This window comes from Vigna unguiculata, chromosome 3, assembly GCF_037176805.1.
Source record: "Vigna unguiculata cultivar grain cowpea cultivar isolate G323 ecotype 2 chromosome 3, ASM3717680v1, whole genome shotgun sequence".
In the NCBI taxonomy this organism is placed as follows: Eukaryota; Viridiplantae; Streptophyta; class Magnoliopsida; order Fabales; family Fabaceae; genus Vigna; species Vigna unguiculata.
The window spans coordinates 1,568,870-1,596,788 of record NC_140794.1 but is presented as its reverse complement, the minus strand read 5'-3'; the positions used below and the strand labels follow the sequence as shown (position 1 = coordinate 1,596,788).

General features: G+C 33.3%; 5 protein-coding genes across 8 annotated transcripts; all 5 read left to right on the top strand.

Annotated features, from left to right (window-relative positions):
* Positions 1–1,417: 1,417 nt before the first annotated feature.
* On the top strand, positions 1,418–3,733 carry LOC114175627 (protein NRT1/ PTR FAMILY 1.2-like). 2 transcript variants are annotated; one of them, XM_028060392.2, is made up of 4 exons: positions 1,418–1,688; positions 1,800–2,017; positions 2,114–2,655; positions 2,764–3,733. In XM_028060392.2, exons 1-4 carry the CDS (start codon positions 1,604–1,606, stop codon positions 3,629–3,631), a joined length of 1,713 nt encoding a protein of 570 aa, XP_027916193.2. In that variant the 5' UTR covers positions 1,418–1,603; the 3' UTR covers positions 3,632–3,733. The 2 variants fall into 2 exon arrangements, with proteins under 2 accessions (XP_027916193.2, XP_085526541.1); XM_085670415.1 differs by having other exon boundaries at positions 1,418–1,715.
* A 3,272-nt stretch (positions 3,734–7,005) lies between these two features.
* Positions 7,006–9,072, top strand: LOC114174942 (cyclin-dependent kinase F-1-like). Its single transcript, XM_028059675.2, has 2 exons — positions 7,006–7,547; positions 8,144–9,072. Exons 1-2 carry the CDS (start codon positions 7,059–7,061, stop codon positions 8,834–8,836), a joined length of 1,182 nt encoding a protein of 393 aa, XP_027915476.1. The 5' UTR covers positions 7,006–7,058; the 3' UTR covers positions 8,837–9,072.
* A 3,197-nt stretch (positions 9,073–12,269) lies between these two features.
* Positions 12,270–19,138, top strand: LOC114175665 (protein tesmin/TSO1-like CXC 5). Its single transcript, XM_028060443.2, has 8 exons — positions 12,270–12,909; positions 13,347–13,454; positions 13,563–13,740; positions 14,572–14,925; positions 15,791–15,891; positions 15,965–16,059; positions 17,100–17,522; positions 18,635–19,138. The coding sequence occupies exons 1-8, from the start codon at positions 12,710–12,712 to the stop codon at positions 18,829–18,831; spliced, it is 1,656 nt and encodes a 551-aa protein (XP_027916244.1). The 5' UTR covers positions 12,270–12,709; the 3' UTR covers positions 18,832–19,138.
* A 1,480-nt stretch (positions 19,139–20,618) lies between these two features.
* On the top strand, positions 20,619–22,314 carry LOC114177190 (uncharacterized). Of its 2 annotated transcripts, none has more exons than XM_085670953.1 (3): positions 20,619–20,876; positions 21,034–21,138; positions 22,099–22,314. In XM_085670953.1, exons 1-3 carry the CDS (start codon positions 20,740–20,742, stop codon positions 22,136–22,138), a joined length of 282 nt encoding a protein of 93 aa, XP_085527079.1. In that variant the 5' UTR covers positions 20,619–20,739; the 3' UTR covers positions 22,139–22,314. The 2 variants fall into 2 exon arrangements, with proteins under 2 accessions (XP_085527079.1, XP_027918247.1); XM_028062446.2 differs by having other exon boundaries at positions 21,034–21,152.
* Positions 22,315–23,613: 1,299 nt separating this feature from the next.
* LOC114179804 (proteinaceous RNase P 1, chloroplastic/mitochondrial-like) lies at positions 23,614–27,808 on the top strand. 2 transcript variants are annotated; one of them, XM_028066266.2, is made up of 8 exons: positions 23,614–25,079; positions 25,174–25,263; positions 25,364–25,545; positions 25,628–25,748; positions 25,997–26,068; positions 26,206–26,335; positions 26,680–26,762; positions 27,439–27,808. In XM_028066266.2, exons 1-7 carry the CDS (start codon positions 23,691–23,693, stop codon positions 26,724–26,726), a joined length of 2,031 nt encoding a protein of 676 aa, XP_027922067.2. In that variant the 5' UTR covers positions 23,614–23,690; the 3' UTR covers positions 26,727–26,762; positions 27,439–27,808. The 2 variants fall into 2 exon arrangements, with proteins under 2 accessions (XP_027922067.2, XP_027922066.2); XM_028066265.2 differs by lacking the exon at positions 26,680–26,762.
* The last annotated feature ends 111 nt before the right edge of the window (positions 27,809–27,919 follow it).

Genomic DNA, 27,919 nt, shown 5'->3' with positions numbered 1-27,919 from the left:
ATCTAAATTTATATTAATTATGCATTTAATAAATAGGGTAACGTTTGTTTTCCAAGTATTGATAACCTATTTACTAATTATCATTTACGAAAATATGCATCAGTTTCTGATGAAAAGTGTAATTGACAAAATATTTATGATAAGTTTATTTATTCGCAATATTTTTATAAAATTTACCAGATTCTAATAGTTAGTTTTTTAAAATTTTAGTTATTTTAATGAGATGTCTTATAAGTGTTCATGTATCAATATGCATCTAAACAGTTCAAAATCGATTAATCATTTATCAATACGTGTATCTAAACACAGATAACTTGTTTAATTTTAAACACTACATAAGCTCTTATTTAATAAGAAATTATTAATTTAAAAATTAATTAAGCTGTTTTTCCAAACTGACTTTGATCAATATGAGAAATTATTCAATTTTTGTTACATTATATTACTGAGAAAATGGGTGTTTAGCCTTAAAATATAGATAATTAAATAGTTAATATTTTTTTGTTTGAAAAGAATATATTATAGAGAGTGAACGTATAAAATAAAAAACATTGTACAAGTCAAAATCAACAAATTAAAAGTGTGTAAAAAGCTCATGGCATTTTTTTTATAACTAGGTAGGAACTATAACTACCAACCAATGTTCTTTTTTCTTTTTTTGGAGTAAAGTTGAAAAGTTTAACTTTTTAAAACTAAACAAATGTGTCAAGAAAAATGAAAAAATAAAATAAAATCACTGTTACATAACCGAGTCATTTGATTCAGAACAGTAACATTCACAGTTACAAAAAATATTCATACTTAAATATTTACCAAATATTAACCTTTTGTATAGATGCAATATTAGTTTCCACACATATAAGCAATGATTCTTCGAACAAAACAAGAAATCGGTTGATGCGACATGTTTGGAACTCCGAATCTAACTAGGAGTTACAAAATACAAAAAAACTTTGGTTACATCCAAAGGATCAAATTTAACTTATATTTATATCCAAATTAATAAAAAAATCACATTTTTTACGAAAACTACTTTCCAATTAAATTTTAAATACGTTTCGGTGTTTACAATGAATTTCATGAAAGGAGTTCTAGATCAAACGAACAGTAAAAAACGAAATCCAGTTCACTGACAAGTGAATGACATAAATTAAGTAAATTTTGTGCTTCACCCTTTGAAACCTTTGATCCGTCGTTGGACAACTAACCTTTCTGTTTCATCGAGACAAATTCTTTCACTTCAAACTATGGTACAACGTGGACGGCAGATTCCGATTAAGACCATTACATCTGCAAAAATCTTATTTATATAGTAAGTTCTCACAACCGTGGGAGCTAAAACCTTGGAATTTTTACTCATGCATGTTCACACACGCCAGCTTTTTCATCCCTTGACCAAACTAAAACGATAAATGCACAAGAACATGAATAAGATGAGAGCATATACTAGATAATAACGAGGTTTACCTGCCTCCACCGAAGTTGAACTGAGGAGAGAGATATATTTCTGTGTATAAAACAAAGTTCTTGTATAGTGTAGCAACGAGTAACAAGCTTCAAGTATATTTGTGTCTAACAATTTCATGTGTATCGCAGAAGAAAAATGGAGATGCCAATGGAGCAAAAGAAAGCTACCCCAAAGGTTGAAAGGAAAAAGGGTGGCTTCAGAACCATGCCCTTTATCATAGGTGATGCTGACCCTTTTCTTTATCATGGTTTTTCCTTTCAGCAGTTTTGTTTGATTGATAAAGTCATGTACTAGAAGTTCTAACCAGGTTATGATTTTGAACTTGTTTTAGCAAACGAGACCTTTGAAAAGGTTGCAAATGTGGGGCTGCATGTGAACATGATATTGTACCTGCTACAAGAGTACAATTTTGACCCTGCAACAGGAGCCATTATAGTATTCCTGTGGAACGCCTTATCTAATTTTATACCCATGATTGGTGCTTTCGTTTCTGATTCTTGGCTTGGACGATTTCGTGTTATTGCCCTCGGAACCATCATCGACCTTGTTGTAAGCACCACAATACTTAATAATGAACAATTTTTTCAGAGTTCCCAAAACATAAAGAATTTGTTCTGAAAATTACATGAATTTCTTACATGACAGGGCCTAGTTGTGTTGTGGCTCACAGCGATTATTAGGCGTGCAAGACCTGAATGCCACAATGATGAAGCTTGTGCGAATCCTACAGCATTTCAACTCCTATTTCTTTTCTCTTCACTTGCTCTGATGGCTCTTGGGGCTGGTGGAATTAGGCCGTGTACCTTAGCCTTCACGGCTGATCAAATCAGCAACCCCGAAAACCCAAAAAATGAAAGGACCATGAAGAGCTTCTTCAATTGGTACTATGTTTCGGTTGGCGTTTCAGTAGCAATTTCAGTGATATTTATAGTGTACATCCAAGTTAAAGCAGGGTGGGCGATAGGTTTTGGGATTCCTGTGGGGCTTATGTCGTTTTCTACTATGATGTTTTTCTTGGGTTCTTCTTTATATGTCAAAGTGAAACCAAACAGGAGCTTGCTCACTAGCTTTGCGCAAGTGACTGCAGCAGCCTGGAAAAACAGACACTTGTCTCTTCCTCCCACGAACTCCGACACATGGTATTTTCACAATGACTCCATTCTTGTTCAACCAACCGATAAAGTAAGGTATGTACCATCAGAATTCAATACCAATCTGGAAGTAACACACCATGACGTAAACCTGATTTTGTAATCTTACATTAATCAATTTAATATTTGATTCTCCCTTCTTAGGTTCTTGAACAAGGCTTGCATACTCAAGAACAGAGAGAAAGATCTGGACAGTGATGGCATGCCCACTGATCCGTGGAGTGTGTGTACAGTGAGACAAGTAGAGGAATTGAAAGCTATAATCAAAGTTTTTCCTATTTGGTCGACTAGTATCATATTTGCAACTACCATAAGCCAACAATCATTTTCTGTGGTACAAGCGAGGACCATGAACAGGGTTGTGTTCCACACAGACATTCCATCAACCAGCTTCACTGTATGCATAATCCTTACTTTAACCATATGGGTGGCTATTTATGACCGCCTTCTGGTTCCCTTGTTCCCAAAGGGGCGAGCACTGAGTGTGAAGCAACGAATGGGAATTGGAATATTTATCTCATGCTTGGCCACTGCAATGGCAGCGTGGGTGGAGAGGAAAAGAAGGGATGAAGCAATAAGGGAAGGGTTTATAGACAACCCGAAAGGAGTTGTGAACATGTCTGCTTTGTGGTTAGTGCCTCAGTACTGCTTATATGGTTTGGCAGAGGGTTTGAACATCATTGGACAAATAGAATTCTATTACTCCCAGTTTCCTAGGGCAATGTCAAGCATTGCTATTACCCTATGCACCTTTAGCTTTGGGGTAGGGAACCTTGTGGGAAGCCTTATCGTGAAGGTTGTGAACGATGGAACAGGGAAAGGTGGAAAAGTTCGTTGGCTAGCATCAAATATCAACAGAGGCCACTATGACTACTACTATGCCCTTCTTCTTGTTCTGAGTTTGGTTAATTTATTATGCTTCTTAGCCTTTAGTGCAGCTTATGGGAGCACTCAGGATATTAAAAACTGGGATCAGGATTTTGCTCCAGAGAAAGAGATCGACAACAAATGAAGGAAAACAAAGACAACAAACAAACAGAGTTTATTTTTTTCCCATGTTTTAGTACTAAATTGAATACGGGAAAAAAATGGTATTTATTTATATTATTATATAGTATGTTTGTAGACAAAATTACATATACAACTTTTATCGTTACTAAAGTGTAAATTCAACAATCAAATATTAAAAATGTAAATTTAATCAAATCAATGCAAGTTGAATGATATCCCCTTAAGGTAATAAAAGGAGCTATTAAGTACTTTAACTTTAGATTATTAGTTTATGACAATACGGAAACATTAATGATAATTCTTTTCCTAAAAAACTATAGATTATCTATGTGTCATATTCTATCGGAAGCTCTATCTGATTACTACTATGAGCTACTTTACATTCTAAATGTGGCGCTATGCTGTTGCGTATGGAGCAGGGCTTATGGAAGTACTCAAGATATAAAATATTGGGACGAAGAGGTTGACGCAAAAATTGATATAAAAGAAAAACTTAAACACAGAATAGAGAAATGAAAAAGTAAATAAAGGATTTCTGCCGTATATTTTATTTGTAATTGTAATAAAATGGAATAATATGTCGGTCAAAATTACATTTAGATTATTTAAATATTTATTATCTTTAAATATGGTTTCATTTTAAATATGGTTTCATTTAGGAGTGGCAAAATTAATGATAAGTTCGAAAAGAAAAAATGTGGGTTGGGTTAAGACTTTTGATCTGTTAGTCTATATTATTTGGATAATGATATTTCAACAAAAGTTTTTGACAAGTATTTGACAAAGGTGACGTGGCAGCGATTTTTTTTAATTTTTAATTACGAAATGGTTAGTTCACACGTGCAGCGGAAAGAGAAACCAAAATGAAATTAAATGTCAGTTAGAGAAAGTGAAGAGAGAAAAGGGAGAAAGTGAGCCCGCCGGAATTTGTGGTTCAGTGAAAGTGAGATTCCGGCAACCATTTCGCCGGGGGGGGGGGGGGGGGTGGAGGATAGTTATCAGTGAAAGCGAGAAAGATAGAGAGCAAGAGGGATAAAGCGAGAACGAGAATGAGAGAGTGATCGAAGTTAAGCATTGCAGATTAGTGGTGGATAATTGCAGTCATTGACGCCGTTTGGGTGGGTTACCGGAGGCAGGTCGTAGAAGAAGTCGTCGACAACAAGGAATTCGTCATCCCGAGCGTACACAACTGTATAAACAGTTGACGCCGATGTGGGTAGTAAGGACGCTGTATGTGGGGAGTTGAAGCAAAGTTTTTTGAACTTAGAATCATGGAATCGACTCGATCATCAGATTTTCGATTCTAAATTCATAACCCTAGCCCATTCCCATTTTGGGCAGAGCATATCTACTAATTCTTTGATTCCAGTTAGTAAGGTAAGAGTTGAACTAAGAGATAGATTCTAGAAGCTAAAAAAGGGTATCCTGAGCAATTTCAATAATAGCGTTCATTGATATTCCTGGTATAGTAGATGTTATCACACATACAATATAGTGTTTTCTCTTCTAAGTTAAGAAAAAAACAACACTTTTTTTCTTTAAAAAAATGACAGCCCAAACAGACTGACTCATTAGTTTGTCAATCCATCATGACGGGACAAATTCTATTTTTTAACCCGTACTATGTAAACGGGTTGACCCATTCCAACCTATTTTCAATAGGTCAAAAATAGGTCGAGTCGAGTCAAAAAAACTGGTCGACCTTTAGTTATATTGTTACAAAGACATTTTTTTTTATTCATTTAAAAAAAATAAAAAGTAGTATAACAATAATAAAAAAGAAGTGACATGGATTTCTTAAAATTTAGCTTATTCAAACGTCAAAACCAATTCATGTAGAACATGAAATAGATAACTTGAGATTAAATTTTTATGGTATATGATTGACATAATTTTTATTGAAAGGTAGATAATCTTCTCAACGAAATGACGTTTAAATTATGAATTTTTTATATTAAATTAAATATAATTTTTTTATAATTTTATTATAAATAGTTTTATTTATTTATAGGTAATTTTATTAGAAAACAGTAAAAATAAAAAGGTTAGATTTAAATAATTGATAAAATTAATAAAATAATTATTTTAATTTAAAAATAAAATTTTATTTAAACTATAATTTTGGAAATCAAATGTGACTTTTTTTTGTAAAATTAAAATTAAAACAATAAATTTGTAAAATAATTGTACATAGTTATAAATAAAATAAATTATAGTCGTTGAAATACAAATATTGTCAGTAATATTACGTAAATAATATTATGAATATTGAAAAAGTAGTACTAAAATGATAAAAAGATAAATAATTATTTGAATTAGAAAAAGTAATTATTAAAACGATAAAACTGAAAAAAAATTGTATCATAAATAATTATTTAATTTAAAAAGTAGGAACTAAGAGAGTAAAATTGAAAAAAAAAAGACAAAAAATATATTTTATATATATAGTTATAGGCTACTGAAAATATATTTGCCACACAATTATTTTTTTATGATAATAAAATTATTATTATGGTTATTATTATAATTATAAAATAAAAATTAAATAGTTGTATTATAAATTAAAAAAAGAAGGTCAAATCATAAAAGAAATATTAAATTTAGAAGAACTCTTATTTAAAAGATAAAATTTATAAAATTATTATTTTAATTTTAAAAAAATATTTAAAAGAAATTAGAAAATAAACGTTAACATAAAATGAAAGATCTTTGTATATATATCGCGTATACATTTTATAAATATACGTGATATTATATTAATTGGTGATGATAATGTGATGTTATTAAGTTAATATATAAAATAAAATTATATTTATTAAATAAAGTGAAATATATCAAAAAAATGAAAAAATTGATAAAAAAAAGAACAAGAATAGACGATTTTATAAAATTGTTTATAAAAACAACGGTCAATTTTAAAAATTTAATAAATAATTATATCTTGAGGATAAAATTAGTATTTTAAAACGAAAATCTTATATATATATATATATATATATATATATATATATATATATATATATATATATATATATAAAAGAGCTATAATTATTGTAACTATAAATATATTGTGATGTTAAATCTTTAGATTTCTTTTATATGGTTAAATTTTGTTATAAAATTCTAAGTTTTCTGTACTTACCTCCTATAACTGTGATGTGTATATTTTCTGCACACGTCTCAAATAAAAAATAACACGTGCTAATTCGAATTCTGAGGAACTAACTGCTAATGTAATCATTCAGGTATCATTTAAAGGATTCTACTCTGTCTCACATCTTACTAATAATAATAATAATAATAATAATAGCCACTTAATACGTTTTCTATCTAAAAAACAAATTCATAGATTTAATTTAAGGCTTAAAACCTTATTATACCAGAAAAGGTAGGAGAGGCATTGAGTAGTGTTAGTGGAAGTGAGTGCGATGGAGATGGATCCTCCACCCAAGAGCTGGAGCATCCACACCCGATCCGAGATCATCGCCAAGTACGAGGTCATGGAACGGGTCGGGTCGGGGGCTTACGCCGACGTCTACCGCGGCCGTCGCCTCTCCGACGGCCTCATCGTGGCCCTCAAGGAAATCCACGACTACCAGTCCGCTTTCCGAGAAATCGACGCGTTGCAGCTCCTCCAGGGATTCCCAAACGTCATCGTTATGCACGAATATTTCTGGCGCGACGACGAGGACGCCGTCCTCGTCCTCGAGTTCCTCAGGACCGACTTGGCAACCGTTATCGCTGACGCCGCCAAGGCCAACCAGCCCCTCCCCGCCGGCCAGCTCAAGCGGTGGATGATCCAGATTCTCTCTGGCGTCGACGCCTGTCATAGCAACATGGTCCTCCACCGTGATTTGAAGCCCTCGAATCTCTTAATTTCCGAAAACGGCCTCCTCAAGATCGCCGATTTCGGACAGGTAATCACTTATCATTGTCGACAACCACAAAACCCTAACCCCGACTTTTGAAATGTCTGAGCGCTTGATTGAGCGGGTGTTTGCAAAATTGACTTTATTTCAAATATTTTCAATGCTTTTATTCATTTTAAAATCAAGCCAGTAGAATAATAAAAACACAAATCTGAAGTTGTTTCAACTCAAAATCAACACCAAAAACTCAGTGTATGTTTAGTCACATGTTCGATTATCCAGAATGCGGAAATAATCATTAATGTGTTTTTTTGTACACTTTTACATATCTAGTTTTAGCTTGAGTAGTTGGTTTCTGAGTTAACGTAACTTAAATGGCTTCTGTATTAAATAATGACAATATTTAGTGAGTTTAGCTACTAATTTGCTTTAGAATATTCACTTTTAATTCAATTTTCATCAAAACTTACTTTACATAAAACCAATTTCGTAACACTGACCCAAACACATACACACACTCAATTCCTCAAAAAGTGAAACCAAACACATGAACACTAAAATTTCGTTAACTAGCGTATCAACGAAATTCTGGATGACTTAATGGGATTCCAAATACGTACTGAATTGATGGCTATTTTTCTCAGGCAAGAATTCTCACGGAGCCTGGAATTGATAATGACGACACTAGTCCTAATACTCCCGATGGAAATGCAACATGCACCACAAGTGACATAAACAAGGAAGATGATGAAGAGAATGAACTTGGTTGTTTCACTTCATGTGTTGGGACTCGTTGGTTTAGGGCTCCTGAGTTGCTTTATGGATCCAGAGACTATGGTTTGGAGGTTGATTTGTGGTCCTTGGGATGTATATTTGCGGAGCTTTTAACTTTGCAGCCTTTGTTTCCTGGAACTGCTGATATTGACCAGCTCAGTAGAATCATCAGTGTTTTGGGTAACCTTGATGAGAGTGTTTGGGTTGGTTGTTCTAAACTTCCTGATTATGGGATAATCTCCTTTAGCAAGGTGGAGAACCCTGCTGGAATTGAAGCCCGTCTACCAAATAGGTCCCCTGATGAAGTGGCTCTGGTGAAAAGACTGGTTTGTTATGATCCTGCTAAGAGGGCTACGGCAATGGAGTTACTTCATGACAAGTACTTTAATGAAGAGCCTCTTCCTGTGCCGATATCTGAACTGCCAGTTCCTCTTAACAGAAACGGACAAGATGAGGATTCCCCTGGTGGGTGGGGTGATCTGGATGGAATGGAATCTGATTCTGATTTTGATGAGTTCAATATCACTAGAACTGGTACCGGTTTCTCCATACAGTTTCCTTGAAGAATTCAAGGTACATCGTATCCTTGGAACCTCCCTTTACCTTTTGTGTGGTGTTGTTCAAATGGTAATTATTTGGTGAGAATATTTATCAGAATTTTTTTTTCTGATTTGATGTTCACGTGTGAACAGAGAGATAAACACTACTGAAAAAAACTTGATGGACTGTGTTAACATGAATTCATACTTGACCATGACACTCACAGTTGTTGTAATACATGGATTTGCATCTTGTCATATTTACAGATATAACGTATTAGTAACTAGTTTTTTTTCTGTTTGTTCCTGTCATGACATGACCTGGTAAACAACTTAGTGCAAGAGGATTTATATCTATAGAACAACACCATAAACATAGGACTGCCAATGGACCAAATTACCCAAATTTCTTCCTTTGAAACGTTAAGCCCTAATACAATTTCTTCAAATTTATTCACACGATCATTCACTTTTCAATAATGTTTAACAGAACATCTACAGTTTTGATAAATGCTGTTAAGTGCTGCATACGACTGTATGCTTAAACTATTTATGCGTGTAAGTACCATTTCATTATATGCACAGAGGCAATGATCAATATTCCAATGAAAAACAAACTGAAAGGATAAAAATGCTACTGTGGTTAACAACATAAGTTCTTGAAAAAAAAAAAAGCTTCTGGGACTATAACAATTTCCTAATGTCTTCTGAAGTATGAGAGTTGCTCAGCGTGGAAACACTGATATCAGCATCAGTTCCCCCTGCCAAATTCTACATCCCAGTTAGCTAGTCTTTAAGCAATATTGTTCATAATTTCTAGACCAAGAGATGAAACTATTGATTAACCAAGGGCAGTAGTGATAGCAACAAATAACTTTTGTATCTAGTTTTCGAAAAATGATCTAATTGAGTATTTTTTTCAAAAGTTGAAATTTAATTGACACATTTTTAAAAACAGATACGAAACTGATACATCTAAATGAAAATGGGATTTAGTGGGTGTCATCCGATTAATTAAACTAAAATATTTTTACTCATATCGGTCTTAAGCTTCAACTGAAGCTATTAGATAGCTGGTGAGCCCTGACTCTTTTTCTTCCAAAAATGTGACAGACTTTGCATAAAGAAGAATGTGATACACGTCAAAAAGAATTATGAATATACATTTTACCTTAATCTTCTTCCTTACGCCACGTTATGATTTTCTGTTTACATACACAAGAGAAATAAAGAAATAATAATGATAATAATATATTGAATTAAATTATCTAATTAAATATGAATTATTTATTGAATATAAAATTAAGAAAATGAGTTGTAGAAGGGGACTACAAAATTTATGAGATGTCAGGTATAGAAATAAAAATGCATAATTAATTATGTGTCACATTTTTAATTATTGAAAAAATCTCTATAGACTATCTTCTAATTTTCATATTAATAATTACTAGTAAAATACATATATTTATTTTTTATGATAACAACAAATAATACAATTATTATTATAAAAATAATTTTAAATAAATTTTATAATTTTATTGTTGGTAATATTTACTTTTTTATAGATAATTTTTTACTATAAATAGTTTTTCAGTTTAAAAGAATAGGTAGACTTTAGAAGAAAAAAACAGTTAAAATAAAAAAGAAAACAGTTAAATTAAAAAAAAAACAGTCATTTAAAAGGTAGAATTGATAAGATAATTATTTTGATTTAAAAAAAATACTTAAAAAAGATAAAATTGGAAATAAAATGTGTAGAACAAAAGAGGAATATCTTTATATAATAATAAAGATAATGATAATAATAATAAGTAATTAAAGTAATAATGATAAAAAAATAATATTTCATTTATTTTTTATATTTTAATCAAACAACTCAGTTTTCCACTATTTTTTTACATTGTTTTTCTTTCTTTTTTTCCTGGGCCCTTTATTTTCTCTGGAAATTAAATAAAGCATTGATTAGATGAAATGTAGAATGCATTGTTGAGGTCCATCAAGCATTAATTAACATATGAATAATAATTCAGTATACGTTTGCTATCTTCTTTTAAAAATTAAAATTTTAATAGTTCAAACAGCCTATATCTCAAATTTAAATACTTGACTATAAATCTAAATTATTAGTTATCTATCAAATATATCTATTTATTATGAGTTTTAAACATTATTTATTCATATATTACACGTATTTGTTTACTGTGAATTATATATATATATATATATATATATATATATGAAATTAAACATTTTTTTATGTTTAGTACACAGGTTAAATATTGTCGATAAAACAAATAGTGGCAGCAAATTGGAGAGAATGGTAATCTAAATAACTCTTTAAACGCTGACCAAGGGTTATCTCAAAATCTTGGTATATAGTGTTATGGTCCATGCTGAATCTATTTTTGCAATTTTCCAGCAAAATAAAAATAATAAGTACCTTCTAAAAATATATAATAATGAGAGAGTACGCAATGATGTTCTGAAATGTAAGTACAAGAAGTTAATTTCATACTTGAAAGACAAAATTTGCTACATCAATTATAGATCTATCTTGGTAAAATAGATACTCAAACACTACAAAGGAACTACCAACAAGGTTTCGTGATTTCATGATGAAAAACTGACGTTAAAAGGGCTCACACACGTATGCATGGTCGGAACAAATTACAATAGTATACATTTATTTTCTATAATTTCTAACATTTCCTGAAATTTTCCAATACCCATATTAACACAATTGATGATCAAATTTTATGGTGTTTTCTTGATGGTAATCAAAGTAATTGAAAATGGAGAATGATGATGATGCCACCTTTTCTAACTCTCACCTGAAAAGGAATCGAATAATGAATTGACTTTTACGATGAAGTCTCATGTTGGCTTATATTGGGCCAATCGAAGTGCTGGTGTGTCTTCCATGGTCCAATTGTAGTGGGTTGTTCGATTCAGGTTTTTAAACCTTCAAACCCTTTTTCTCATTTCATTTTCTTTACCAATTTTTGCAATTGGTCCCAGGAAAAAAATTACTGTGATACAAATTTTTAAAGTTATCATATTGTAAATATGAAATTAGAATTTTCTATCTCAATTTGAATTAAATTGAAAGGATAATATTATTAAAGACTTTAGCATTGCAAATTTGTTTGATAATTTGTTTACCTGTGTTGCATGTTTATGAGATGACAGTGAAGTTAGCTCAAAAGAATAGCACTGGGAAGTCAACAACTTGGGTGGGACCACTTTATTTTAGCGCCAAATTCTCTGTTTATTTACATCTTAGGTTTAACCCAAAAACGGAATCCACTGTTGTAACCCCCAGCGACGCAAAGAGAGGCGTAGGATAAAAGACGCACACGTGTCGACCTTGAACGGGTGATATAAGAAATGGGTTTGGAGGGGAGTTGAATCGAAGGGTGGAGGAGGAAAGAGGAGTGAGGCTTCTATGAATTTGCGCCGCGAGATTGGCACTTTAGCGGAGGAGCGTGGGATGAAGAGGGGAAGGAGATCTGGCCGTTGAATATTTACGAAAATTGAATTTGAAAAGCTTGGGAGAGAGAGGGAGGAAGAGAGGGGCGAACGCGAACACCACCAACGAAAGAAACACGAAGCCCCTCTCTTCTATTCTCTTCTCTTAATCACACACTATTCTTCTGCTTCTTCTTTTTCTTCTTCTTCTTTTCTTTCTATTGTTGTGTTGAGTTGGTTTTTGGATCGAATTGTCTTGATTCGAGAGTTGCACGCGCAGTCGCGTGGTGTTTGGATCTGAAACCACTGAATTTGAGCTTAACTTTTGATGAATTTGTTGCTGATTGTTGTTGATGTTATCGTTGATAATCGGTGAGTGGAGGAGTGAGTGAGGTTGTTACTTTTTTTATTTTAAAAATTATTGTTTTAATGGGAGAAGGGGAAGGTGAGGGGAGTGATTGTGCTCCCAAGAATGTTGTGCCCAACGACGTCGTCGCGAATGCGCTTTTGCCGTCTGATGTTCCCGCCAAGAAGCTCGCCAGACAGCTCGATTTCACCGGCTTCGGCGGGATGCCACCGCAGTCGCCGGTGGTTTTGCCGCTGCAGCCTTCTGCTTCCGTCAGGGTTGGGTGAGTTCTTGAATTCTGTATATGTTTCTATCTTTTTTCATTTCTCATGGAATTTCAGAGTTATGATAGAAGGAAGGTTTAATTGTGTTTTTTTGAAAAATGTCTGATTTTTTTGGAAATTCTGGGATTATGAGTTTGTTAGTAAAGTTTCGATTTTGATGTTTCTGTTTGGGCGTATAACACATGGCCGGTATTTGTTTATTAGTTACGAAGTTGAGTTGCAATCAGAGCTTCTGAAGATTTGGATAGGAAATTTCCTTTCTGGTTTCGGGTTTCGGTTGTTGAGAAATGAGAAAGAAGTGACTGATAATTATTATTTGCTTTGGTTAATTTAATATGGATGGAATTTTTCTTTTCCAGCTAAGGTGTTTGTTGACGACTTGAATTGGCTTTGGTTTTTTGCTCTTTGGTCTTCAATTAGCGTTTGTTTTGTTCAGGAAACCAGAATCTCCAAAGTCGAGACCGAGGCCTGGCTTTGAAATTAAAGAAGCTACTCCCAAAAAGCAAAAGCAGTGTAATTGTAAACATTCAAAATGCTTGAAGCTGTAAGTGAAATACTCTGGCTTTCTCTGTGGTCTTGTTATTGTGCTTTTGATACTTGTTGGATGGAATGGTAAGTTATGTGGAGCTAATGTTTGAAATGTCTTGCGCAGATATTGTGAATGTTTTGCTTCGGGAATATATTGTGATGGTTGCAACTGTGTAAATTGCTATAACAATGTGGAAAATGAAGCTGCTAGACGAGAAGCGGTGGAAGCTACTTTGGAACGCAATCCAAATGCGTTCAGGCCGAAAATTGCAAGCAGCCCTCATGGAACACGTGATAGCAGGGTATGTGCTCCGTTTAGCTTGTCTGACTGTTAGTGTTGCGTGTCATGTTTTATATTGTGGGTCATTAGCATTGATTTAAGTTATTGTTTTTATTGATTAGAAATTTAAAACCTATCTGGTTACATTCTGATGCAGTGGTGCAAGACATTTCTCCTGTTATCTTTAATTAATTTTATTTAAATTCATTGTGTACTTATATGCAAAACTTCTTCATTATATTTGGAGGTCACTTCTGCTTGTGTGATTGTTTTCCCCCATTGCATAATTTTAAGTTCCTTTAAGTGCATCATTCCATTATTACGGAATCATGCATTTGCTTATGACTTAACCATTTCCGGGTTTTATAATTTTGTAGAAATAAGCATTTTTATTTTATATTAAATATCCTTACTTGTTACATTAATTGTCTCTACTCCGTACCTATCACTATGTCGATATTGTTTTCAACAAGCAATAATTTAGATAATTCATCTTTTTTATCTCCTAAAATGTTGTGTCAATGGAATCGTTACATTTCATTTTAGTTTCCTTATTTGTTTTTTCTTTAAATTTAGTAACACAAGCATACCCAGGGCTCAGGTAACTGAGTTTTTTCAAGCATGTGTCTCATTTGTCTGCACAAACTTGGCTTTTTAAGGTATAAACATTTTGTATGACAGCAACCTATTGCTAAAACAGCTGAAAATTCACTTATATATGCCCCAAAGTGTAAAACTGTAAACAAATGATTTTTCTTCAGAACTTAGTAATTTTCTATTACCGGCAAAAGTGTTACGTTTTTCTTTTAACTTTTCAATTATTGACTATCTTTGGGCATCAAAATGAATGTAGGAGGATGCTGGGGAAATTTTGATATTGGGAAAGCACAACAAGGGATGCCATTGTAAAAAATCTGGGTGCCTCAAGAAGTACTGTGAGTGCTTCCAAGCCAACATTCTTTGTTCTGAAAATTGTAAATGCATGGATTGCAAAAACTTTGAGGGTAGTGAAGAGAGACAGGCTTTGTTCCATGGAGATCAAAATAACAACATGGTGTATATTCAGCAGGCGGCCAATGCTGCCATAACTGGAGCTATTGGTTCCTCTGGCTATTCATCACCACCAATATCAAAGAAACGAAAAGGTCAAGAACTCTTATTTGGGTCAACCATCAAGGATCCATCACTTGGAAGGCTGGGACAACAGGTGAAATTTGTTAATAATGTTTAAGGTTTATTTTACCTTTGGAAATCAGTAAAATTGGGGAAGTGGAGACAAACAGCTACTGCAGTTTTACAATTTACAGTCACTTAATATTTCATGACTGTAATATTTACGATTATGCAATAGCGATTTATAGTTTTCAATTAAACGGGAAAGATTCATTTAAATTCGATTTAGTCTTTATTTAATCGACACAGGGTCCCTTTGATTTGTAGTACGACTCAAACCCAGGAGGGAAGCCCATCTCAAAAAGCTAATCTATTGGGCAGGTGGGCCTCAAGGCCTAAGTATGACAATATGCTTTCATATTTTCTCTGTGCGATATTATAGTATCGTACATTAATTCAAAAGCCTGTGTCCACTATGGCCAATCTGGATATCCAGTCAGAGTCTGACTTCTTTGAATGCTTAGGGTTTCACTTAGAGCAAGTCTTTCTCTGGTTGATTTTTACCATGTCTAGGTCGCCCCATCCATGTCAACTGGCCTCAATGAAAGCATCATTTGTTGTGACCCAAGCCTGTCAGGAAAGTCCATAACTAAAGACTAGCCTTGTGGGTTGATGATTTCTTGTCTTAAGTGTCACATTTGCTTAATCACGCACATAAAAATGTCAACTTGTTATTTAAATCGTAAGTGAATAAATACAAATCAATTCTGCTGCTTTGACCCTGAAAGTTTCACTTCAATACCACGATGACTTGACATCGGGTCTAGAAAAAGTTCTTCCTTGAGTTGCAAGTTCATATTAGCTTACTGCATTTTTATAGTGAAAATTGCAACGTTTTTTTTATATCTAATTCATATACAATAATGTTATAAATATATATATTCTTTAATGTTCACCAGGCAAACAATGTCAGAGCTTCTGCACCATCCTCATCCTTGTCACCTATCCCAGGTGGTCGTGTAGGACCGGCAACATTAGGTCCTTCAAAATTAATGTACAGGTAAGACTGTTTAAGTTTTATGAAATGAAGATATATTTTTTTAATTTAGTCATTAACTTGATTATTGTTGAAGGTCTCTTTTAGCAGACATCATACAACCACAGCACCTGAAGGAACTTTGCTCAGTTCTGGTGCTAGTATCTGGACAAGCCGCAAAGACATTTACAGGTATATTGACTTGTTAAATTGTCAATTAGGAATTGCGTCATATGTTTTGAATCTATCATCACTGTTGATTTTTGTTTCTTCTTTATGAGTAGTGTTGTCTTAACCGAGAATAGATTTTCTGTCTCCCACTTTTTCCCTGCTTTTTCTCTTTTGTATACTGAGTGAGCATTATACATGGTTTAATTCTGCGTGCTCAAATTGAATTTGTTACATCAGATAAGACTTTTTAATTTTGTTGCTTTACAAGTGCTTGACAAAATGAAAACTAAACATGTTTTCAACCATGGTAAGGTTCGAATATTTATCAACATGTTTATGTGCCATCAAACTAGTTTGAGGATTTAATTAGCTAAATAATAAATTACAGTATTCAACCTGATTTATTCATAATTTACCTGCAAACAATAGTTTCCTTCATGGGAAATGAGGAAAGCAGAAAAGGAAGTGCCATTAATTAAAATTGATCTATTTTGAAGAGGAATTAATTTGACGTGATCTCTAAATGTTTGGTGAGTTTTGGAATATTGGAGGGAATGCAAATGTTCAAGATGCTGGAGTATTGAAAAATTTGAGCACCTAAGAAACCTCTATATTGACAAGTGACCTTTTAGTTCATCTAAATTTTTTATGTTACTCCATAAAAATATGATTAGGAAACAGTTCATCAAAAGTAATTTTTTTTTTTGTTTATGGACATGTTTTCTTTTTATATATTCTGTTTCTATCATAATAATTATTAAAACTTTCATTTTATTTTCTAGAGTTTTTGTTTTGGAAATGGTGAAAGCCATGTAGCGTTTTCATGATCATAAGTAAAAAATTAAGGATTTGAAAAAAAAAATGTTTCCTACAACCAAACTGGCTCTAATACTTGTGGTCCATTAGTATACACGTACTAGAAGAAAAGATTGTGTGTGGACAAGAAATTTCTAGTTTTCTGTGTAATTGGTGATTTCAGTTGCTATCTATCTATCTCCTAGTGATTAACATTATCAATTGAAATGTGTTCTTTGACCAATTATTTTTATTACTGTGAACAGACCAGAAAAATTTAATGGATAAGCATGCTGAAGATCACACAGAAACTTCTCTTGCTTCTTCAACTCAAGAGCAATTACCAAGCCAAACGGAAGCTAATGTTGAGAAAGCTATGGCTGATGATGATTGTTTGAGTGCAAACCAGACAGATAAAATCAGCCCCGATAATTCTAGTTCAGATGGTGCTGATGTCCCAAAAGGGAGGCCAATGTCTCCTGGAACCTTAGCATTGATGTGCGATGAGCAAGACACAATGTTCATGACTTCTGCCTCCCCTATTGGATCAAGGGCGCATGCTTGCAACACATCTACGCAACCGCCATATGGACAAGGAATGACAGAGGTCTATGCCGAGCAAGAAAAAATTGTATTGACAAAATTTAGAGACTTTCTCAATAGGGTCATCACTATGGGAGAAATAAATGGTAAGTTATGATCCGAGTTACCTTCATCTGATCTGAGTTATGATTTGTTTGCAAAAATTTCATAAAATCCCATCCATAGCACTGGTGCTGTTACAAATGGATCTTCTCAACTTTCAATTTAGACAAATAATGGCCACCCTCCCTATAACATTGACAGCCATCTCAATAACCGTTTTCTATTTTCTGTGAGTTGATTTGTCTTTGTTACCATCTGGTTAGTTCTACTTATGTGAAGCTAAACCTGTATTCCTTATGTATAAACTGACTTTATTTGAGTCTGATACCAATCAGTCGAGAGACAGTTTACATTTTCACGAAGATAAGAATTACGACAAAGAAAGTAAAATAGCACTGCGTTGGCTTTACCCCTTTCTCACTTACTAACCCTTATGCTCCACTCCCCCCACCTGAATTTCCCCTGTTCCATTTGCTTTCTGACACCCTGTCCATCCATTTCATTAAGATGCACATCCGTAGCATGAGTATTCTTCATGATTTCACTGTTGCTTCACTGCTGGCCCTTGAGGCTTGATTCTCGTACCATCTTATTCCTCCTAGAATATACCTTAGTTATATCACATCCCTGTACATGATATTTTCTCCACTGCTAAGAGCAATCTATTCATATTCCGTTGATTTCTGGGTAGCAGCTTGTGCTTAAACACCTAATCTTGAAAAATGTTCACTTCACATAGAAGTTACGCGGTTTGTTCTGTGTTCTGCTGATTTCAAGTTATTGTTTGTTGTGGTAAAGGATGAGTAAGTTCTATGGAGCATGAAGTAAATACCTAATGGACTGAAAATAGTTGTGTATTATTGTTGTAAAGTGTACATCAAGATAGTCAGATTATCCGGCTGTTTCTTTCTTGTTTGTTAATGCTTTGTTGGGCCTGTTTATATATAGCTATGTCTGTTGAAATGGCTTTGAAATTTCCGAGTTATGTGCTCAAAGTATCAAAATCCATGTGCTGGATTCCTTCTTTATCTCAGTAGATGATAAAAGTTTATTTGTGGTTTACATACTCTAACCAACTATATATCTCGCGTATTTTTTGTATTACCTACTATATTGTTTGATGTTGCTAATTTCTAATATCTATTCCCAATTTCAGAAACGAAGTGTTCTTCATTAGCTAGAAGTGAATTAGAGAGTCAAAAGGAAAACCCAAACAACAATTGCACTGGAAATGCCAGTACTGAGACAGCGCATCAGCAAGGAACCACTAATAATAATGGTGTTGCCAAAGCTGCGGGCAACATTACTTCTACATCTTCGTTCCCTGGTGGTAGTCTTATTCCTGAAAAATAGATATGAAAAGGAATCTAACTTAGATGAGCTGAGATAACTATGGAAGAATATTGTGTGCAGGTATGCTACAACTCTGAACTGTAAAAACATTATTCTTCGTTATGTTGCTTCTCTTTGAAGGGCGTGTCAACTGTTAATCACACAGGCTCACCAATTAGTTATAGGATCAATTTTTTTGGTTATCAATTTTCTTCTTCTACTCTAGTCATTCAAGTATAGAAATCTGAATTAATTGCTCTGCTTCGACGTAACTTGTAAATTGCAGACTTGTAATTTCATAAAAGAAGCAATGTAACTTAATTCCCCATTCTAGAGTTTTTTTCCCCTTTACTTTCTTTTGCCTCATTCATTGTTGTATTCAAATAAAGAGAAATTATGGTTTGAGAGCGCATATGAATTGTAGTTTGGTCACAGTCTAGCTTAATTTAATTACATTTCTCCAATGGATGATAATTTGATTCTATGGTTGGTACTCAGCCGATAATTCTTCACCATTTAAGGCTTTGTTACTGTAATTTAAATTGCACAATTTAAAAAATAATTTTTATTTCTGAATTTGACAATCTAAAAGTATTTTTTACTTTTGAATTTTATAATTTTAAAAAGATAAAATGGAAATTTTAATATTCATGAAGTAGGACGAAAAGTATGAAGTTACGGGAAGATTTTGTCGACAATAAAAATTGTAAAGGGGTTCGACCTTGGGTTGATGAATTAAAACTGGCATAGTTTACCTAAATTTTAGAAAAATAAATTTAAAATTCAGAGGGAATTACTTTTGAATATTTAATATATTTAACAAAATATAATACATGTAAATTAAGACTATAATTAAAAATAAAATATTTTATATCATATATATCTATAATTAAAGAATTAAATATGTTACATTAACTTATTTTTCAATTTTTAAAAATATTTCGATTTTTAATATTGTGTTTTCATCAATTCCAAGTTTTTGAATTTTTTAACGTATATATAATAAATTAGAGAATTGAAGTTTTAATTTAATATTATTTTTAAAATTAGGCGAATTTATTTTATGGTAGATTGGTGGTAAATTCAGCTATCATATGTTTAACCCATATAAGTGGATTTGACTTATGATGAGGTGAGTGGGGTCATAGGTATATTGAATTTAATTTTTTTATTCTTATAGAAACATTTTTATTGTTTATCGGTTGGTCTTCGGATTTTACCTATTTTAATATTTTTAGGAAATAATTGATAAAATATGTTATTTAAATGAATAAAAATGGAAAGAAAAATATATATTTGTACAATAAATAAAAAAGAAAATTAAAACTGAAAAAAATATAAAAAAGTAAAATACCATCATCTACTTTTATGTCGTTTTCATATCTCTTCATCTAGAAAATGATTTTAATAGCTTCATGACTGGACTTCAACATGTACCCAACCCAATGGGCTAGTTCAACCACCAAATAAAAATTTACTATATCATTATTGTCCTCATCATCGCAATCAAAGAACGGAAAGAAGAGAAAAATAGCGGAAAAACATTAAAAAGTTATTTATGACTTTTAAATTGAGCAATTGAGAATATATTATAACCATTCCTAAAGATATAATATGTGTTATGGATTATAATTTTGAATTTTTTTTATACTTTTAAATTACACAATATGCATTTTAATTGATTTTTTGAAATATAATGAACTTGATTTTTCTAAAATAAATTATTATTTATGAGTGTTAATTAACTAATTATTAATTGTTACAAGGTATAGGTTAGAAATGTCTTTCACAGATATGGCAAAAGAAAATATAGAGAATCCCTAAAGAAAAAGAGAAATACAATTAACGACGAAACGACATCGTTGCATGTAGTATAGGAGTAGGGAAGGTTTCATATTCAGAAGTGTTTCCAGCTGAACCAACACGGAAATGGCATCATCGAAGGTTTTGTGTAGGTTGTCGTCTCGGTTACAGACACTTGCTCACAGCAACTTCACCAAACCCTCACTTTCGCTTCACTCCAATCCACTTTCTCTTTCTGCGCGCCGCCTTTCTCGCACTTTCCGGTGAGCCCTGCATCTCCCTCACGCTTCGTGTCATCCCCAATAGAAAAAAAGATTGGATTTTTACATTGGCATTTTGTTCTTGAAAACCTAGACGACACTTTTATATGATTTTGTTTATTCATTTGTTTTAATTAAACTTTGTAATTTGGTTGGTTAGGTTACCGGTGGAGTTGGGAAGCTTGGAATCAATTATGCCGTTACATAGCGCGGTGGCTTCAGCTCGATTAGTGTCAAGCTTGTCTGTTGAGTCTATGGGTTGGGGGTTAGTTCCTCAAGGTGTGTTCTTTTTGTGTGTATTCTCTATTCAGCAATGTTATTGTGGATTTCTGACATGACTTTAAGAAATGTGAGATGAGTATACAATTAGAAGGGTGAGGTTTTTTTCTTGTGTTTTTGTATCTTCGTTTTTTTATATGCGTATACAATTAGGAGGGTGAGGGAATCGAAGACCTCGTTTAAAGTACTCAAAACTCCTACCATTAAACCAATCCTATGGAGTAAAGTTCATGTTTGCTATATTGTGTTGTGTACATTCTGCTGTTTTCTGTTGCATTGCATATGAATCGGTTAAACTTCTCAGTAAATATTTATAGGAGAAGAAAACAAGAGAGTAAAATAAGTTGTGTTTATCTCGGAAGTTAAATTGATTTAATTTATTAGGGAAGCTTAATTCATCTTATTTACTTGTTTCCTTCTCCTATAAGTGTTTGTGGAGAAATTCATCCTAATTTTTATCAGGATTCAACTAGTTTTTCATGGAGGCATGGCTTAAAGTGCTTCTTTGCCAATTTGTATAGACATACCATTTGGTTCTCGTTGGTTAGAGGTTGAGCTTTCTTGTGTGAAGATTTTGTAGGGTATAGCATTACCAAATGATCAGCACTTGGTATTCGAAGTATATTTTACAGGACCTACCTGATACCCAAGCAGACAAATATGTAGATTTTATAATTTTTGCATAAAATAATATTTTAGAACTCAACAAAATTAAATGTCATTGGATCCTTTCACACTTTCTTAGAAGTTGTCTGCTTCAGTAAATATCTATCTTTGATGTTAGGCTTGGTGTACAATGTAGAAATGTCAGGATTTTATTTTTGTTAAAGTACATTGTTGATTAGAAAATTGCACCCATCTGATTTTTCTATCTGATTTGAGGTACTAATTTTAATGACTGAATGACAAGAACTCATTGCAATGCTTCCATTTGTGTATTTTACAGGTATTTCCATGCCTTTATGACAGCATTTGTCTGCAGTTAGTAGCTGCAAGGTAGCATTTTCTTTTGGATGTCAGGCTCATGTTGATGTTTTCAGTTGTTGTAATGTTGAGGCTACTGACATATGATTCTTCATCTGACATGTTTGAGGACACGCAGTGCAATTGATGTTGCTTGCATATTGCTTAGTTCAATTTATCTTCATATATTTCTGGAATATATCATTTTTGGTTTTTCCAGTCTATTGATAAATATTTTGTTAACTAGTAATGCATTTGAGTGCATTATACCTGAGGATTTAATCCATTTGAGTGCTTTTGATTAACTTAATAGTTAGCATAAGCTAATAAACAACTTAAAAGTCATGCATAATAAGTCTCATTATTTGAATTTTATATGTCATCTATTTGTTAGTTATATTACTTTATCAATTTCTAATGTAAATTGGCACATGCAATACTTATTAAGTCCAAAGAATGTTTAAACTTTATGGATAAAAGAACTTTTGTCATTTGATGGATTATCAAAAAGTACGAATCTTTTTACTATTTGATTACTTTGTTTTATGGCATCGCAAATGAAATTGTTTTATGACATCACAAATGAAATACATCTTGACATTAATGTTTTATCATCTCATGGTATATTTGGTTCTTTATCAAATGAATTATGTTTTGACAATCACTAAAATTGCACACAAATAGCTCTACTTCCAAAGGATGAAGATGTAATCATTCAAGAACATAATGCAATCATGATCATCAATAAAATCTAGTACAATGGCTATATCATTTATTTCTCTTATAAATTCTGAACTTTAAATTTGAAAATCCACTTTGCAATTTGTCAATTAGCTTTTCTTAGATGAATAATGACATGTAACAATACTCATTAAATATACGTTATTCTGACTTGTACAAATCATGACATATAACATGTTTTCAATTATATTAAAGAAAGATACTCTATGCATGAGTTTATATTTCGCTTATGGTGACATTTTTCTAAATAATTTAAAATGATCCAAGAAAATTGTAATAATTTTTTTTATTTCGCTTATGGTGACATATTTCGCTTATGATGACTAATAAACGAGTTTTAATTCTTTAAAGTCCGTAATGTATGTATTGTATCTTGACTCCAACCTTTTTTTTTTTTCTAAACATGACCATACACTTTAAAATTGAATACTTTAGTTAAAAAAATTGACAACATTCTCTCTATAATCTTACACTCAATATAACATGTAATCTTGACTATTTTTGTAACGTTCTTACTTTTATATAACTAAATTATTATTTTTATTTTACTTTTATAAATATAAAAGTAAAAGTTATAAAATTTCACATTTTAATTCTTATAATTGAGTTTGTATTTTACAAGTTCTATAAGTATTAGAATTTCTTGTTGTATTAAGATAAAGTTTGAATTTAAAAAAACAAACTCGTAATCTAATAAAGTAAAAATCTTATTTGAGCAGATTTATGTATGTAGGCTTAAACAAGGGAAAGAAAAAACATATAATATCTTCGAGTGAAGGTGAAGAGTTAGCGCAGAGAGCACAAACTCAGCAACAGATGGTGGTGAGGTAGGTGATGGCTCCCTTTGCCCTTTACTTCAACACTCTGCAATTTCGACAATCTCTCACTTTCTCGTACTCCAAGCCTAACCTTTGTTGTCTCTGTCAACCTCGTCCTTCAAACAACATCGTCACTTTCATTTCCATCAAAACAAAACAAACTGCAATTCGACACTCTTATCTCAATTCTCTATCCGAAACCGCTCCATGGTTTGCCAAGACAGCTCCTTACGCTTTCAGAGACTGCAGGGGGTCTTTGGAAGCAAGAGCTACCATCAGTGGCAGCAGTTGCACGGTTACCGAGAAAGTGGAAAAGAAGATGAGGAAGAGGAAACTGGATAGGGATAGCCCGCAAGTGAAGTTGAAGAATGCTTTGGACATGTGTTCTAAAAGAGGTGATGTTATGGGGGCGTTGTCCTTATATGACGCTGCAATCTCAGAGGGTGTCAAACTGGGGCAGCACCATTACACTGTGTTGTTGTATCTGTGTTCTTCTGCAGCTGTCGGTGTTGTTCGACCGGCTAAAAGTGGAAGTGGTGCTAGAACTCTCAACGCACTTGTTTCCTCCGACGGACTTCGGAATGAGGGGCTCAGTGAACCAATGGACACAAATGACTCATCTTTTGAGTTGGATTGCAATGCTGGGTTAAATTCTGATTTGAATTCCACTCAGAAAGATGGGATTTTTGTGGTGAGTGATGAAGTCAAGAGATATGCACTTGAGAGAGGGTTTGAGGTGTATGAGAATATGTGTGTGGGTAAGGTTCAAATGAATGAGGCTGCGCTGACGGCTGTGGGTCGAATGGCCATGTCCGTGGGTGATGGTGACATGGCTTTTGAGATGGTGAGACAGATGAAGGACATGGGGATAAGTCCTAAGTTAAGGTCTTACGGTCCTGCTTTATCCACATTTTGCAATAATGGGGAAATAGATAAGGCGTTTGCTGTTGAAAAGCACATGCTTGAGCATGGTGTTTACCCTGAAGAGCCTGAGTTGGAGGCTCTCTTGAGGGTGAGCATAGGAGCTGGAAATAGTGACAAGGTTTATTATGTGTTGCACAAAGTAAGAAGTAGTGTGAGGAAAGTATCTCAGGCCACTGCGTCTTTGATTGTTGATTGGTTTAAGAGCAAGCAGGCTTCAAGAGTTGGGAAGAGAAAATGGGATAAGAGATTGATAATGGAAGCAATAGAAAATAATGGTGGAGGCTGGCATGGGCAGGGTTGGTTGGGTAAGGGGAAATGGGAAGTTGCTCATACAACCATTGGAAAGGATGGAGTGTGTAAGTGCTGTGGACTGCAGTTGACCACTATTGATCTCGATCCTATTGAAACTGAACATTTTGCCAAGTCAGTTGCATCTATAGCCATGATGAGAGAAAAAGGCTCAAACTTCCAGAAATTTCAGGTAAGAAATTATCATTATTTGTAAGTGTTCTAATCTAATTAATGTTATAGATTGATGATGTTGCAATTGGAATATATGAAAACGTGCATTGCAGAAATGGCTTGACTACTATGGACCTTTTGAAGCGGTGGTAGATGCTGCAAATGTTGGCCTTTTTGGCCAAAGTAGGTTCATGCCACACAAGGCAAGTTACCGAGCGTAGAAAATACTCTTGTCTTTTATTCCCTGTTTGTTGTTCTTGTTTTAGGGTTACTGATTATTTTCTTTTGAGATGAAAACTTTAGATCAATGCTGTTGTCAATGAAATGCGCCAAAGGCTCCCTTCAAAGAAGTTACCACTTATCATTTTGCATAATAAGCGTATCAAGGGAGACAAAATGGATGAACCAGTCAATAGGGCATTAATTGATAAGTGGAATGCTGCTGATGCACTCTATGCAACACCTTCAGGATCAAATGATGACTGGTAAGAACAAATGTTAATTTTTTTGTTATCTGTTTCTTCTGGTTAGGCATATCGTGCTGCATTTTACTGACCCGTGTTTCAGGTACTGGTTGTATGCAACTATAAAACTTAAATGCTTACTTGTTACCAATGATGAGATGAGAGATCATCTATTTCAACTTTTGGGAAATGACTTTTTCCCCAAATGGAAAGAAAGGCATCAGGTAAGGCCCTTTGGAAAGAAGAGATTTCTATTAGATCTTTGTTTTTATTGTCATGCTGATTTTATATATCTGATGAAATAATGTTTTAGTCATGGTAGTTGGTTAAATCATATATAGACAAATACATCTGCAATTTAAGGTTTAAATCATTGGTAATAAGATTTTGTCTTGAATTTATATTCCCTTTCTTTGATTATGTGCAATTTAAGCCCATCCTAACATTGGAATCCCTGTCTACCAAATTTAAGGTACGCTTCAGTTTCTCTGGTGGTGGTAGTCCAGTGTTTCACATGCCCCCTCCTTGTTCTGTTGTAATTCAGGTAAGCTCTTACCCTGTTCGAAAAGCAGCAGAACATGAACACAGATTAAATTATATTTGTCTATGAATCTAAATTTGAAACAATAAAGATGTGAAGAAAAGAAAGAAGGAAACATAACATGGCAACTGTGGTAACAGGAATCAGAGGAAGGCCACTGGCATATTCCAATTGAAACAGAACTTAATTATGAATCAGAAAGAAGATGGTTGTGCATTACCCGTGCTAAACTAGACATGGTTTTTAAAGATTCTTCCACATCATTTAAAGGTAAATAATTGATGGCACACTCACTGAGGACTATCTGGTTTGCACTTACATGGCTGCTTTTACAACTTATTGTCTTTATTACTGTTGTTTCAATGAAATTAATGATATTCTTTACGATAATAAAAAATAGTTGTCAAAAATAAAATTTTAAGCAGCAGTAGCAGCAACAAATTCATTATCAAAATACATGTAGTAGAAATTCATACTTTCCTACAGGTGTTTTAAACTCTAATCTGTTGATGCTTCTTGTATTAACTCTTCATTACATATGCTACGAAAGTACATCTGAAGTAATATAAACTCAGCTAGCTTGTTTTCTGTGACGATGAACATTGGGATTTCAGATGGTCAAAGGTTAGGGTTGGAAAAGCAAGAACTTGTTACTCGCTAAATTTATGATCCTCTCCATTTTAGAGATTGCATTGAGGTGAAAACACTATTTTGACTTTATTTGTTCTTTCTTTATGCAATGGTTCATGTAGCTTTCATGGTCTTCTATATATATACTTACCTTAGGTCCCTTTTGTTATTCATTTTTTCTTTTAACATGTAGAGTAACTTCTCCACTCAATTAACTAAGTACTATCAGAGGCTTTTGAATTGAACTAATAAAAAATAGAAAATTCATTTCATTACCTCGAAAGAAAAAGAAAAGATTTACAATGCTATATATGACACGGGGAGTTCGGTTCTATAATTATTAGTAACTTTAAAAGTCTAAGGGTAGCTCAAGCACCATTAAAATGATATAACTCTTTTAATCCTCGTCATTTATTCTCGATTTCCACCTAAATATTCATAAATTTCAAGCTATGATCTTTCAGTAACTGTTGCATGAAATTGTCATTAGCCTGATAAACATGTCTGTTACAGCATGGAATACCTCAAAATCCTCCATAGAACTTAATTTTGTTTGCTCATTTCTGCTATGCATCCTTGCACATGAAGATGGTTTAACAACTTGATGCCTACTTTCGTATTTTGGGATTGGGAATAGTTACTCCAATGTTTGCCATCGTTATTTATCGCCAATTATGAAGTTTTTCCTTTTAATCAACCTAATGTTATGCTAATCCCCTCCTCATTTTCTTTCCTTTGGTTAGACTCTAAACACTTGCAAAAAGGAGAATGTGCAAGATCAACTACTAGAAATGCCTCTGAAAAGGATCCACAACGTCAGAATACTTTCAACCACGAAGAAAAAAGGGAAAAGTCTCAGGAATTGTATAAAAGTGTTAGAGATATTTTTTTAGGACCAGTATCTTCGGATAATAATAACTCTATATTGTCTGACATTGAAGCTGCAGAATCAATTGGTGGTTGTACCATTGATTTTCAGATATAGAGCTGCCATTGTTGTGCTGATCATCTTGAGCTATGCACTAGAAATTATCGTAGCGGTCTTATGTGAAGCTCCAATATAGTTTTATATTGCCGGAAGAAATACAAAGGATAATATGTAGTTCTAAATTATTATCTAGAATTAACCTCTGCATTCAAAACGTTGAATTGTTGCTCACACATGGGACAAGATACTATTTGGTAAAGGAGGGTGCAAAACTGATGAAAAAGGCTACATGACAG